This window comes from Gallinula chloropus (genome assembly GCF_964237585.1).
Source record: "Gallinula chloropus genome assembly, chromosome: 11".
In the NCBI taxonomy this organism is placed as follows: Eukaryota; Metazoa; Chordata; class Aves; order Gruiformes; family Rallidae; genus Gallinula; species Gallinula chloropus.
In genome coordinates this window covers 2,074,294-2,087,172 of record NC_140096.1, presented here as the reverse complement: position 1 = coordinate 2,087,172, position 12,879 = coordinate 2,074,294, and the positions used below count along the sequence as shown (strand labels likewise).

Below are 12,879 nucleotides of genomic sequence, written 5' to 3'. Positions count from 1 at the left end.
GACAGGTGTCTTTTAGGTCCCTCCACCAATTTGTGATGAGAGACTGGGGAGAAGAAAAAGGATATTTTAATGTTTTATTTTTAAAGCCATGAAGTATTTTGTTATTTTACAGCTGAGAATATACAAGATCATTACTAGTATCTTAATCATTCATGTCCATGACACATGGATTCTTGTCCCTCTTTTGCTCATGTGAAGATGGAAATGTAGACCAACAAGTTGTTTTTACCTATGAGGATGGGGAGTCCCTAAGGGTGAGCAGCTGCTGAAGTATAATGGAGGCATAGCTGAATACTGGAGGCTGGTAGGATGACTATGCTTCTACCTTCAGGATGGTGGCCAAAGAAATGTAGATGTGCCTCAGTGAAGGTTTCTTCTAACCACTCATGAGAGCAGAATCTACATGATGGAGTGAAGCCAGGCATCTGCCAGGCTTCTTGTGGGTCTCCCACAGCCCTCATTGAACTTGGTGTTGGTTTTTGATCACTACCCAAATTGACTGATTTACAGCTAGTTGTGTATCTCTGCATTACACAGAGCAGTATAAGCACATCCTAGATCCTGCAATTAGCAGAATGTGTAATGGAGGGAACAGTTGAGTAAAAACAATGTCCTCTGCTCTAGTTATCATAGTGTGTAAATACTCCTTTGGACTTGTGTTGATTACCTAAAATGTACTGCTTCTCCCCTCCTCAGGCATATTGTGATTGTTTCCTAAGTGTGTGTTTTATCCCATTAGCAAAATCATGGCAGATTCCTGGTGGTATTTCTGCCTTTTCCAAAGCCCTTGTTCACAGTTGTTTAATAATGATTCTTTCATGTTTGTCTACTGATTATTTTTGGTCACCAAAAATGGACATCACCAGGTTTTTATAGCTTTTTACAGTAGATTCTGCATCTTTGAAACTTCCCTGTGGATTGCTTCTTGGGACCCATAATTGAGGTCCTGTACTGTGATTTCAGTGGCTCCGTGAGGGTGTCTGGCTGTCATCACAGCAGGGAAAAGGAGGCAATAGGGTCAGAGGGTGTTCCTAGTTTTGTAATAAATTCTCAGCCTGACTTGAGGCCATTCATCATGTTAAGAAAAGGTTTTAGCTGTTCCCTTCAAAACACTGACATCAATTAAGTTATCCATACATCATTCTAGCATTAAGGCTTTATTAGAGCTGTGGTTCCCAGGGCTTGCTCTAGATCTCAGTGCTATGATGGTCTTCAAAACCCAGGCTCATTTACACCTGCTGGCCCAGGTTCTAGTGACCCAATGTGCTCTTGTTGGTTTTCGCTTGTTCTTTGCTTATTGAGTGTGGTTCTTTGTGGTCTCTTCACATTTAAATAAGTCTGTGTGTCGGTGATGATATGAGCATGTAGATGACTGGTAAAGGACCAGTTACATCTTCTCTACCTGCTTTAGGTACTGTGCTTACCCTAGATAGGGCCTGATGATGCCAAGCAACTATTTACCAAACACTTGATGAATGGGATCAGTCGGTGGAGTTGGTTTGTGGATGCTGCATGAACCCTCTGAGCTTACACAGGCTGAGAAATCATAGCTCAGGGGCTAGAAGAATAAATAGACCCAGAGGATTGCTCCTCCTGTGCAGGCTTTTTTCCATTCAAGTGGCAGTCCAGCACCATCCAGCACTGAGCTTTGTGGGTCATTCCATTCTCTAAGCTCCCAGAGTTGGATGGGACTTCTCCGGAAGGGCTGTGCCTCTCCGAGGGTCAGCCCAGGGAACATGCCTTTTGCCCTGAGCTGAGTTTTTGACAGCAGGGCACGCTCTGCTATGTGTCAGCCAGCTTGCTGGCAGAAGGTAGCTGTGCATTTCACTCCTCTGCTGGCTCTTCATGGTTCACAGCACACACTATCCTTTATCCCTGTAAATGTCAAAGGGATGCGCCGTCCGGCTCCCGCACCACTGACGTCAGCGGCACTGTGCACAGCTCACTGTGGCTTTACAGAGATGCCTGCAACAGCAGCTTCTGCCTGGGGTCTTCTTGGAGGAGATGACCCATCAGGGCTTGTTGGTCTTTGGCTTGTCTTGGATTGTTGGCTCTGATCAATTACTGCCAGCAGTTGCCCTTCCATCTCCAGGCTGTCAGTGTGTTTCACGAACACTTATCTACCTTTCAAGCAAGTAAAACAAGTATTGTTAAGGGAGCAATTATATAGCAACCCAGACCTTGTGCTCCATTGACCTGCTGCTCCTTTTTGAACCACTTATGCTTTTCTATTAGCTCATGCATCCCTCCTAATGACACTTTATGCGGAGTATTAGTGTGTGTTACTGTCGCTGGGTGTAGGCTAATGAAGCAACAACAGCCAAGGTGCAAAGTGTCTCCTGCGGATTAATGAGGTCTTGAAAGGAGGTGACTGCCCACTGTGAAAAGAAAGGCTATCAAGTTGAATCATTTATCACCTAGATATGACTCTGGCTAGTACCGTTCTTCATAGGAAAGAAAAATACCAAGCGCATGGAAATGCAGGAGGATATTTGTTTGAGGGGATTCATGTTTAAATCTGCCTGTTTTTTCAAATGATTAGGCATTGGCAGATAACTAGGAAACAGTTAAATTGTTTGAATTAACAGCTGATGCTTCTAGAAGCAAATAAACTTACATAGTGCTAGTGCATCTGTAGTTCTAGACTAGCACATCAATCGCTTCTTTACTGATTGCTGGAATTTTACCTTCGGATTGTTGGAAATTTTATTTAATCATTAGGTGAGGTTTTTTGCCAGAGGGTTGCAGAATGTTGTCTTGGTTTTGGCTGTGGTTTTGTATCTCTGCATCACGCTATAAACAACTAGTAGTGGGTAGAGACTGCCTTTTGAAAAAGGGTTTCCTTTTTGTTCTCGAGAGATAATCTGTGCCTTAAAGCTGAAAGCTGAGAAATCTCACTATCTCAGTTATTAAGACTTTATATTTTAGATAGTGAAAAAGTGTTTCAATTCTTCCTGGTAATGTAATGCTTTGAGGTAGCTGGTGCTTTCCATATGCTATATATTTTAGCTTTTTACCATTTAATGGTCTGACCCCATTCAGAAAACATTTCAGACTGCATAGCATTTATGTTATTAATGGCAGTATTGATTTCTAAGATCAACTTTAAAAAATGTCTTGCTATTTTACAAGAAAACCATCAAAAGGATTAACGTGCTTTCTCTTTGTACATCTACTCTTCCATCCACTGAAAATGATGATCAAGTCAAATGTCACTGGATTAACATCCTTGCTCTAAGGAGCTGTGTATAATTACCTACCCTGATAAAGGCATGTTCTTTTTGCTTTGGGGAACAGAGACAGTGATGTTGCATTACTTGCAGATGTGGAATGATTGCTCCCTGATAACGTAGTGATTGCCTATGGCTGGGCAATAAAAGCATGCTTTGTTTGCTTTTTTTGCTTAATCTGCATGCAGAAGAGATGTAGGTGCTATAGGAGAATAAAGCAGGAGAACCTGGTTGTTGGGTTTTGGAGCAGGGTGTCAGTGTGCTCTTTAATGAAGTTGCATGAAACAAGTGTTGATGTTTGTAAGAAGCGTTGTTTATAAAAGTGAATATTTCCCCCACCCTTCTACCACCATGACTGAGATATTTGACACTCTAAATTTCATTTTCCTTCCTATGTACATTTCTTCCCCTCTTTTCTTCCCCCTTTCCTCCCCCACCCCGCCTCTCCCTGACTTGATGTAGTTGATTTAATTCTCTAGATTGCTTTCCTCAAACTCTAACTTGAGTTCATTTTGTTATGTGGTGACCACAGTTATGGATGACGCTCCCCCTGGCACACAGGAGTACATTATGTTACGGCAAGATTCCATCCAATCTGCGGAATTAAAGAAAAAAGAGTCCCCTTTTCGTGCTAAGTGTCACGAAATCTTCTGCTGCCCACTGAAGCAAGTGCACCTCAAAGAGAACACAGAGCCGGAAGGTTTGTGGCACTATGGATCCATGTTCTGTTTGTTTCTATCATTTCTTTTCTCCGTGTATGTCCCCAGAGCGTGCTGTGTGTTTTCCAGCCTGTGTCAGTGTAGAGCAACTGATGCGGGCAGCGTGATGCACTCCATGTCCCCCCTTTGCTTGCCTGTTAGTGTCTGATCCAGCTATCACGGGACACTGTAGTATGAGCCATGTACAACAAGAAAGCTGCTTTTCCTTAAATAAAGTTTGTTTGTTTCAGCTCTCATCATTACACACTGCCCTTTATTTGGCTGCCAAAAGTTGCTTGCTACTTAAAACGGCATCAATTCCTAGTTGGTCCTTTCCAGTAACATTTCCGAAGCTGCACTCTGCTGAAAATATGGCACTTAGACTCAGATTCAGCTTGTCCCTGACACCTTTCACTCCATAAGGCTTCTGCATAGTGCTAGAGAATGCTCCTGGCAGCTGTACTTGAGCGAAGCAGGATGGAGTTTGTCTGTAATGCACGCCTGGTTGCATTTTGGGAAATGAACTGCATGCAGAGCAGAAAAGTAAAAATAAATAAGTAGAATGTTTTCCTTTTCAGAGAAAGCAAAGGTATGGTCTCTTCCAATGCTGTGTTTACTAATATGAAATGACTAATGAGGTATCTCTATCTTTAACTTGTTTGTCTGGTGCACACGAGATGAAGCTATTTTAAATTATAGTTTTTAATATTTTCTCTTAATGTTCAATGTGTTTTGCATTACTGCCTCGTATTCCACATGGTAAGACCTTCTCCTTTGTGCCTAAGCTACAGTATCTGCCAAGACAAATAATGCTGTTGCTGGTAGATGTATTTTAAGATGAAATATTCAGGACTGGATTCCACCACAGTCGAGTCTGCAAAGGGAGCAGGTTGGAGCCCTTTCACACAAACCATTTGTATTATTCTCTCTGTAGTGGTGGGTATGGGTTGCTGAGCTGTCACTATTAGCCCAAAATATTTCGGTCAATCGCTTTCTTCTGGTACGTACCCCAAATTTTGCGTGCATGTTCTTTGCACCACTGCTGGGAGATCTGTGTCTTCTATGTAAGAAGCATTTTAGTAAAATAGCATTTCCTTCTCATCTCGCTGGAAATATTAAGTCTGACACAAACACCAGCACAAGGTGCAGAGAGAGGCGGTGGTTTTTTCCAGTGATGATGTAACTGTATTAAAACTGGGCTTTGAAAACACAAACCCCAGTTCTCGGTTCTGGGGCTGACTTGATAGTAGTTTTGTTTTCATAATTCTGACCTCAGCAAACATAAAGGGAAGGTGAATCTCATAGCTCTCTTCTGGATTAGCAAATGCAGTAAACTTTATATCATCGGTCGGGGTTTGTGCTGAGTAAATTATGAGCCCAGAACTGTTCACATGAAGCTCTTCTATTCATATGGTGAGAGCTGAGCTACTAGAGGTGCTCAGCATCCTTGGCAAGTGTTTTTTGGTGAAATGAAAGGTTCCATGTGAGCCATAAAGAGAAAGGTCCTAAACTTGGCATCATTGACTCAGCTCATACTCTGTATTTCACTTTTTCTTTGTGCTCATGTGGAAGTGCAGCAGAAGCTGATGGGTGTTTCAGGGGAACTTTTACAGGGACCTGGATTCCTGCTGGGGACTAGCTCTCAGCTAGGTCTGATCATTTTCAGTGAATAAATCTGCAGTTTACATCCTGATGGCATGTAATGTGGAAGAGGAACAAGGGAAGTGAAGTTCTGCTGGGCCTTTTGTCTCCAGAGTGTGAGTCTCCTGGGAGCACGGTTTGGTTCAATTTGAGGAATTCAGGATCTGCTGGGAGACGCTTGCAAGGTGCAGGCTCTAAGTGAAGACTTGGGGAGCACCAGTTCTGCCACGTTGTCACATGGAAGCCAACAGCTGCTCTTCTTAGAGTCTCCATAAGTCTTCAACAAGAGCTGTGTTACTCCTTCCTCCGCGACATACGGTACTGTTAATCATTCTTACTGAAAATGCTCAGTTCTACAAGGGAAGCTTTTCATCATCTTCTCCAGTGTACTGGGATGAATGTCTCTTCCCCTTTTTATCCTTCCTCCTCTCCTCCAGGAACTTTGCATTAGTAGGCTGGGCACAAGACACTGTGGCCATGTTGACTTATCCCACAACCACCTGAGCTGATGGGAATATCAATTGCTGTGTGATTTCTAGATGTGTTTCTGTGCAATGCGCTGCCTCCAGTGCAAGAGGGACAATAGATGTGCAGGATTCCTTTTAGCCTCTTGCTGAAGTTTAAATTGCCCAGGCTGCATTGTTCTTCTCCTTCAAATCTGTGTGTTGCCTGGCGATGGCGTTAGGCCCCTGGAATGACTGGTGTGTGTCATCTGCTGTGGTTTGTTGGCATGAAGCTTGGCTGAAGTGTGGGAGACAGGGGGAAATGGCCAGCATCTTCTCAGTGGTCTGTGGGGACAGGACAAGGGGCAATGGCCTCAAGTTGGAGCAGAGGAAGTTCTGCACCAATCTGGGGAAGAACTTCTTCCCGGTGAAGGTGAGAGAGCCCTGGGACAGGCTGCCCAGGGGGTGTGGAGTCTCCTCTGGAGAGATTCCAGCCCCATCTGGATGCTGACCGGTGTGAGCCCAGCAGTTAACAGCCCAATTGCCTGTGAGGGTGGATGACAATGAATGTTTAAACCTGTTACTGCAGCATAATTTACACATTTTTGAAGGTATTGGAAAGTACAGCAACCAATAAGGTGTTGGGAAAGCTCTCAGAGTAAATTGTTGGAAAACTGCAGAGAGTATAAAGCCATGCTTTTTTATCTGCTGAGTAATTACATGGGAACACCTAGGAAATTCTGCATGTTTCTAACTTTGCAGCTCTTTGTCTAAATATTTTGTTTAAAAGATGGATTTCTTCCCTGCACTTTCAACCACTTTCATACAGGGTTAATGCCTGGGGTATCTCATTTGATGCTTTGGGATTTGAAGTCTCTAGGCGTGTATGATGATACCAGGAGGAATATTTTCCTGGCTTTTTGTAGGGATATTTGGGCAGTATCCTGCTATTTGCTGAAAGACTTAAATACCACCTCCCTCTGGTATCTGAACCATCATTTCTCAACGTTCCTCCTATCTCAGGCCCATTCCTAAAAGCAAGAGAAGGACTAAGAAAATTAGATCCATGTTTCCTAAACTAACCTGTCTTGGCTTCTTGTTCTTTACCTGACACCCTACCTGCCTTCTTGCCATGTCCTCATCTTTCACAGCACCCATATGCCTCGAATACACCTTAGGACATTAAGTCCAGGGCCAGTACCTTTGATATTTATCTGGAGGACGTGTGGAAGGTCCTTGCTCTAGTAACTCTAGCAAGTACAGTCTTTTTTTTAAGTGGTAGATGTGGAAGGAAGGAAAACAGTAGGAAAACATAACAATATTCTCCTTCCCAAGTGTGGAAATTTCCACTGGGTTCCAGTGCCAGCAGGATGATGTCTGTCAGTCTGGAACTCAGGTTTAGATAGGACACTGTGCTTCCTAGCACTACGGGGAACTTTGGGCTAAGTTAAAAGGTGAACTGCTGCTTTATTCCGTGTCAGTCCAGCTTTGCTTTGTCAAAGTCATTCTGCAGTTTACAATACTGTGGATCTCTCAAACGCAGTAAAACAAGCAGACTTGACATCCTTACCTGGATGCTAGGTCCTGTGGGCATTGGGCATTGTTTACAATTACATCCAAGCAGCAGCAAAATACAGGGTGTTTTTGTAGCTTCCCTCAAGCCAGGAATATGCTGCTAGCAGGAGAAGGGCCATCTGAAGTACATTTTGCAGCTATTTGTTCTCTTAAATAGTTTAAACATAAGCTGCTGCTATCTGTATAAAACATGGTTACATAAAAAGAAGTATGCTCCTGGAAAACTAATTTGAGTTGTATTATTACATCCAGAGGAGGGAGTATAATGAGAGAACTGTTTTTTAAAAACATCCATTGGTTAGTCACAGTCACATAATCAAGAGCCTTGGCCTCTTGCCCACAGTTCTGTTTTCATGTGGGGGTTTTTTGCCCTTTTTTTTTGGTTTTTTTGGGTAACATTTAGTCTCCCTCCAGGCATACATAACCTTTTCACAGAGAAAAGCAGACAAGCATGGCAAAAAAAAAGAAAAGCAAGTATTGGGGATGGGGAGAGGGAAATCTGGGATAGCAGCTGGTAATGAGGAAAGGCAGCTTTCCTCAACCAACAGGAAATCTGATTAGATAGAAAATGTTAAGGACGCTAATGTGAAACAAGCAGCTCCGCGGTTGCCCTTGACGATGGCTTGTTATCTTCATCCCTAGCAATGGGGTGACTGGCAGAGCCGGTCCCGGGGGCGAGGAAAAGGTAGGACATTTCAGCACACTATGTGGGAGGCTGGCTCTTCTGCCTACTCCATGTGCACACATGGTTCTGTCACCAGCAGAACTTCAGAGCCTCTTTGTTGTCACACTGAATGTCCCTTTGGCGCTCCGAGCGTCGCGTCACCACTGATAGTACTGTTACTTGGCACTCTAATTATACACTTTTCTTCTAAATCAAATCAGTTCTATTAGCCCTGCTCCCTCGTTTAATTATGTTAATACATGTACGTTTCTGCATCTTAGAGGAGAAGAAGAAAGAAGAAAGGGGAGGAGAACATGTATTTGAAATCATAGAGAACTAAGAAGTTATTAAACTTTATATATTGTTCAGAACTTAAAAAGACTTTGTATTCCAGTAGAGAATAATAGGGATGAGCCATATGAAACAGGTACATGTGCCTGTGCTGGTTATGCCTGAGGTGACCTGACACACTTGGTTGTGAGGCACCAGTGAGGAGGTTTAGCATCTGCGGTGTGGGTGCATCCAGCCTCAAGTTTAATCTGCACCAACAGCTGCCTAAAAGAATCTCATTGGTTCATGGGATAGGGGCTCCTACTAAGTTAGACGATCCTGCTCATAAACTTTATCGGGGTTATGGTCTCTTGGTACTAGATTAATCACATTTTGTAATCTTCCATCATGTTTTTCATCATGTCTTCTATTTTCAGTGGAGGTGAGAAGTGAAGACTTGTTACCTCATTTGCCAAGGCTCTTGCCAGCCCAGTTCATCCCAGGGAGGAATAACAGAGGGCAGGCAGTTTGCTATTGCCTGATGTTGGGCCCTGCAGCCCTCAGTGCCTTCATCATCACCCTTTCCCTCAGACAAACTGTTCCCAATTCTGTTTTTGCTGGACCTCTCAATTCCTCCTGTGGGGAACACTGTTTTAACGTTGCCTCACTCCTGAGTCTTGATGCTAACAAGAGTCAGAAATTAGCAATGCCTGAGACTTTTCCAATGCTAAATGAAAACAAGCTTTACATCCTATCTGTATGGATAGACATGGAGTTGCTGCAGCTTTGGGACCCTATCTGTAGTGAAGGATGATCTAAAGGGAGTGACATAGACCACAAAAGCCCAAAGGTCTGAAGCTTGCCACTGTTATAATAGCTTTTTTCCCCTAAAGAGAAACTGACTTTGGCTTGAGTGATTAAGTGATAACCTTCTATTTCAGGGCACGGGGAGGCAGTGGGGCCAACTGCACTCCTATTTTCTTCAGATGCTTAGTACATACAGCAGAATAGCTCAGTCCTGTAAGTGGCTGAGCCCTCCTGCCCTGATCCTCCAAAGCCTTTAAGCACACGATTAACTTTAAACATGTGAGTGTTCCCAGCAGAGTCAAAGGGGTTGGAATGTATTTAATGAGCTTACCTGAACACAGGCTGGGCCTGGCTCGGGTTCAGGATCAGACAGTGCAAATCCAGAGTAATTCCACCAAAATCCAAGATTTACTTAATATTTACTTGTCTGCAAATGAGATCAGATCTCCTCGTAGAGTTTCACTTGGTGCCTCCTTTTCTTACTCCCTTAGGAGTTCATATGATCCTCATTGCCACAGCCACTTGTGTTTGAATGTCCTTGTTCTCACAGTGCTGCTGTGCATTAGGGAAGTTTAGGGTTCTGTGTTATAAAGAGCTGGGTTTTCAAAACTATTTGGGTATCTCCTCAGCATTAGTAACAATAGCATTGACTAAACTGAGTGCTAGGTACTTACTGTTACCTTTGGAAGATTCTGGGCTGTGATGTATCTAGCCATGCAGAAATTTAGCAGAGCTGGGAACTCAATGTTTTTCCATATATTTCAACTTAAAATCTGAGTTTTTCAGCTTTATCTTCAGCAGTGGCTCTGCAGCAGCCTCACCACCAGTCACAGCCTTTGCACGGGATTTACAGAGCAGCTCAGCACTAGGTGAGCCCGGTGCTGGCGGTGGCAGGAAGGGTGGGGTGACATGGTGAGGGACAGAGACCAGGAGGACAGGAGCAGCCAGCATTGCAGGTAACGCATGAGCTGTGACAGGCTATTAAGTTTCTATTTCAGCTTCACCCTAAACTGTTATCCTTTCATTTCCTGCACTTTATTTACTTTTCTCCAAGCACTTGGCTCTGTGCTGGGTGTTTACACATCCAGCTGCGTCCTGCCTTATAAAAACCATCCCCTTTTTAAGGTGGCTGGATGTGATGTAAAGAAAAAGGTGGTGTTTTACTCCCCTGAGCAGGAGGCATCTAACTGTTGATAAAACACCTCTGTCAGTAGGTATTACAGTGACTGCAAAGTGTGTATCGAGGAAGGCATCTGGGATTCTGAAGAACAGTCACTGAATGCAGCATCCTGAATGGCTTGCAAATCTCTCTGGTTCCTGAACTCACATGTACCTGCCACCTTCCAGGAGACAGTGTGAGACATTTCCTCAGGGCTTTACTTAGCTCCTGAGAGACTTGGAGAGATTGGTGTGTTACCCACAGCCCTGAGTCCTGCATCCTATTGATTTGCTTTGCTAATTCCTTTTAACTAATACACCTGCCAGGTTATTCCTGCCTGCTTGATAAACAGACTTTTTCAAAGGTCTGTGGCTCTTGCTGGCAGCTGAACATGACCTGAAATAATAAGGATTGCAGCTGGAATATCCTTCTCCTCATGTATGTAGACACCCCTCAGTCCAGGACATGGTGTGCACACCTTAGTCTGTTTGTCTGACTTAAATCCTTAGAATTACGTAGCTGGAGGAAGTTAAGATAAAATGTAAGGAATAGAGGAATGTAACCCAGGCACCCCCTTTCTGATAAAAGGATTCCAAACTAAACAGTGTCACTGCTCTTTGCAGGCTGCTGGCCAGGCCAGCAGCTTCCAGAGGGGGAATTCAGCTGGTGTGTGGTACTGATGGACCGATGCTCACCCTGCAGTCAGTTCTTACCCAGCACTCTTCAGAGGAGCTGATAGTTAAGTCATAGTTCCTGCAGCCCATGTCCTTTGATCAAACCTGCCGTTGTAAAATACCTTTGTGTGTACATCTCTTATTGAATCCCTTTTGGACTGTGTTCTTTTTTTCTGCTAGACACTTTCTTTAGTGCCTGGATGTTTCCTGACCTGTGTAAGGCAGATGTTTCGTTCAACTCAAAAGGTTAGGTTTCTGCCTTCTTGTTAGTGCTGATTTTCCAGTGTGTGCAGACCTGCCTTGCTGTGTGACTGTCCTCATGGAGTCATCAAGTTGGTGGGCCCAAGTCCATAGGTAATAGATACAGCAGAAGAGGCTCTTAAGACTTCACATGGTATTTTTATCTGCCATCTCACCTGGCCATAGGTAAGAAATTAGAAATTAAGTGGTTTGTTGATCTGTGTTTTCCAGGTAGAATAATTCAAAGGTGCAGCTGTAATTGTGTAATTTGTAGCCAAATTTGCAATCTGTAGCATTGGGGAAGTTTACGTAGTGGTGGTAGGGGCAGTTTTAAGGCTTTTTATTTTGAGAAAATAGGATTTAATTCTCAAACTGGAGCTGACCTCACCACTGAACCTGTCATGACAACCTAAACAGAACTCTCATCTTTTACCTTACCTGTATACTCTTCAAGGCAAATCTTTTCTCTATGCATTTTGCTATTTTGCGCTCATCTCAGAATACATATTCATTCTGGAGACAGTATCTAGTGCTTAGCATATCTGAAGTAGGACATTTAGACCAAATGAGTCACACTGACGGTTTTTTTTCCTCATCTCATCTTTAAAGGACTCCCTGAGAGCTTCAAAGAGTGCTTCTTGTATGGAGGAAGGCCTTTGCCTTGCTACTTTTTTGTTCCATCACTCTCCTGAGAACGCATCAGACTTCACTCTTCAATCTGTCCTCATTTCAAATAAGATGATGTAGTTCTTTATTAATAATGAAGGTTCTTCTTTGTACCTTCTTCATCTACATGGTCCATCATAATTATTGCACAACCCTTTATCAGAAGTAACGTCTGTAGTATTTCAATATTGGCCTTTGGGTTAAGAGCACACCAAATTTTTCATGCTGTTCTAGGCTAGGACAGCTGCAGAAACAAGGAGTAGTTAAACTTCTGAGCTATTGCTGGCAAGTTGTTTCCTTTCCCAAGGCAATCCCTTATAAAAGCATTTAGGCATGTCTACGTGGTGCAGCAGAGCGTGCTGCAGTGATCCCCTAGCTACCGTCCCACATCTGTGCAGTACTGTGCCGTGGCATGAACAATCTCAGAGACAATTAGCTGGGGTAACTCACAGCATTATTTTGCAGCATTGCCTATGGTTTCCACATCCAGGGTTAGCTCAGGCCTTGGTTTTTGCTCTTCATTCCATCAGCAGCCTGGGCTTTCAGCAGCAGACACAACTGTGTGCCTGGAAGTGGAGCCACAGCAGAAGTCAGGGTTCTTCAGAAGGTCTAGCAGGCTCCGTGCCTCTAGCATTATCTGGAGAAGGAGCACAGGCTTACTCCAAACTCAGTCTCCATGGGCTCCCTTGGCTCTTGCTTTTCTCCCGTGCTTCTCCATGTTCTGGATGCTGCTCTGTCAGAGCTATGGATGCCTTCAGAAGAAAGCTGAAGAATTTTTGCAGCAGTGCCTTTCATTTCAAGCACACGGTGAG

At 43.6% G+C, this 12,879-nt stretch overlaps 1 protein-coding gene across 3 annotated transcripts in view; it reads left to right on the top strand.

The window, feature by feature from the left end:
- FGF13 (fibroblast growth factor 13) overlaps window positions 1-12,879 on the top strand; it is a gene marked incomplete at its 5' end in the record, with an annotated part of 248,089 nt that overhangs the window by 126,386 nt on the left and 108,824 nt on the right. For all 3 annotated transcript variants that reach the window (XM_084269244.1, XM_084269247.1, XM_084269245.1), the window contains one exon: window positions 3,763-3,930. In XM_084269244.1, coding sequence (XP_084125370.1) covers window positions 3,763-3,930 — 168 coding nt within the window. The remainder of the gene's footprint in view (window positions 1-3,762; window positions 3,931-12,879) is intronic.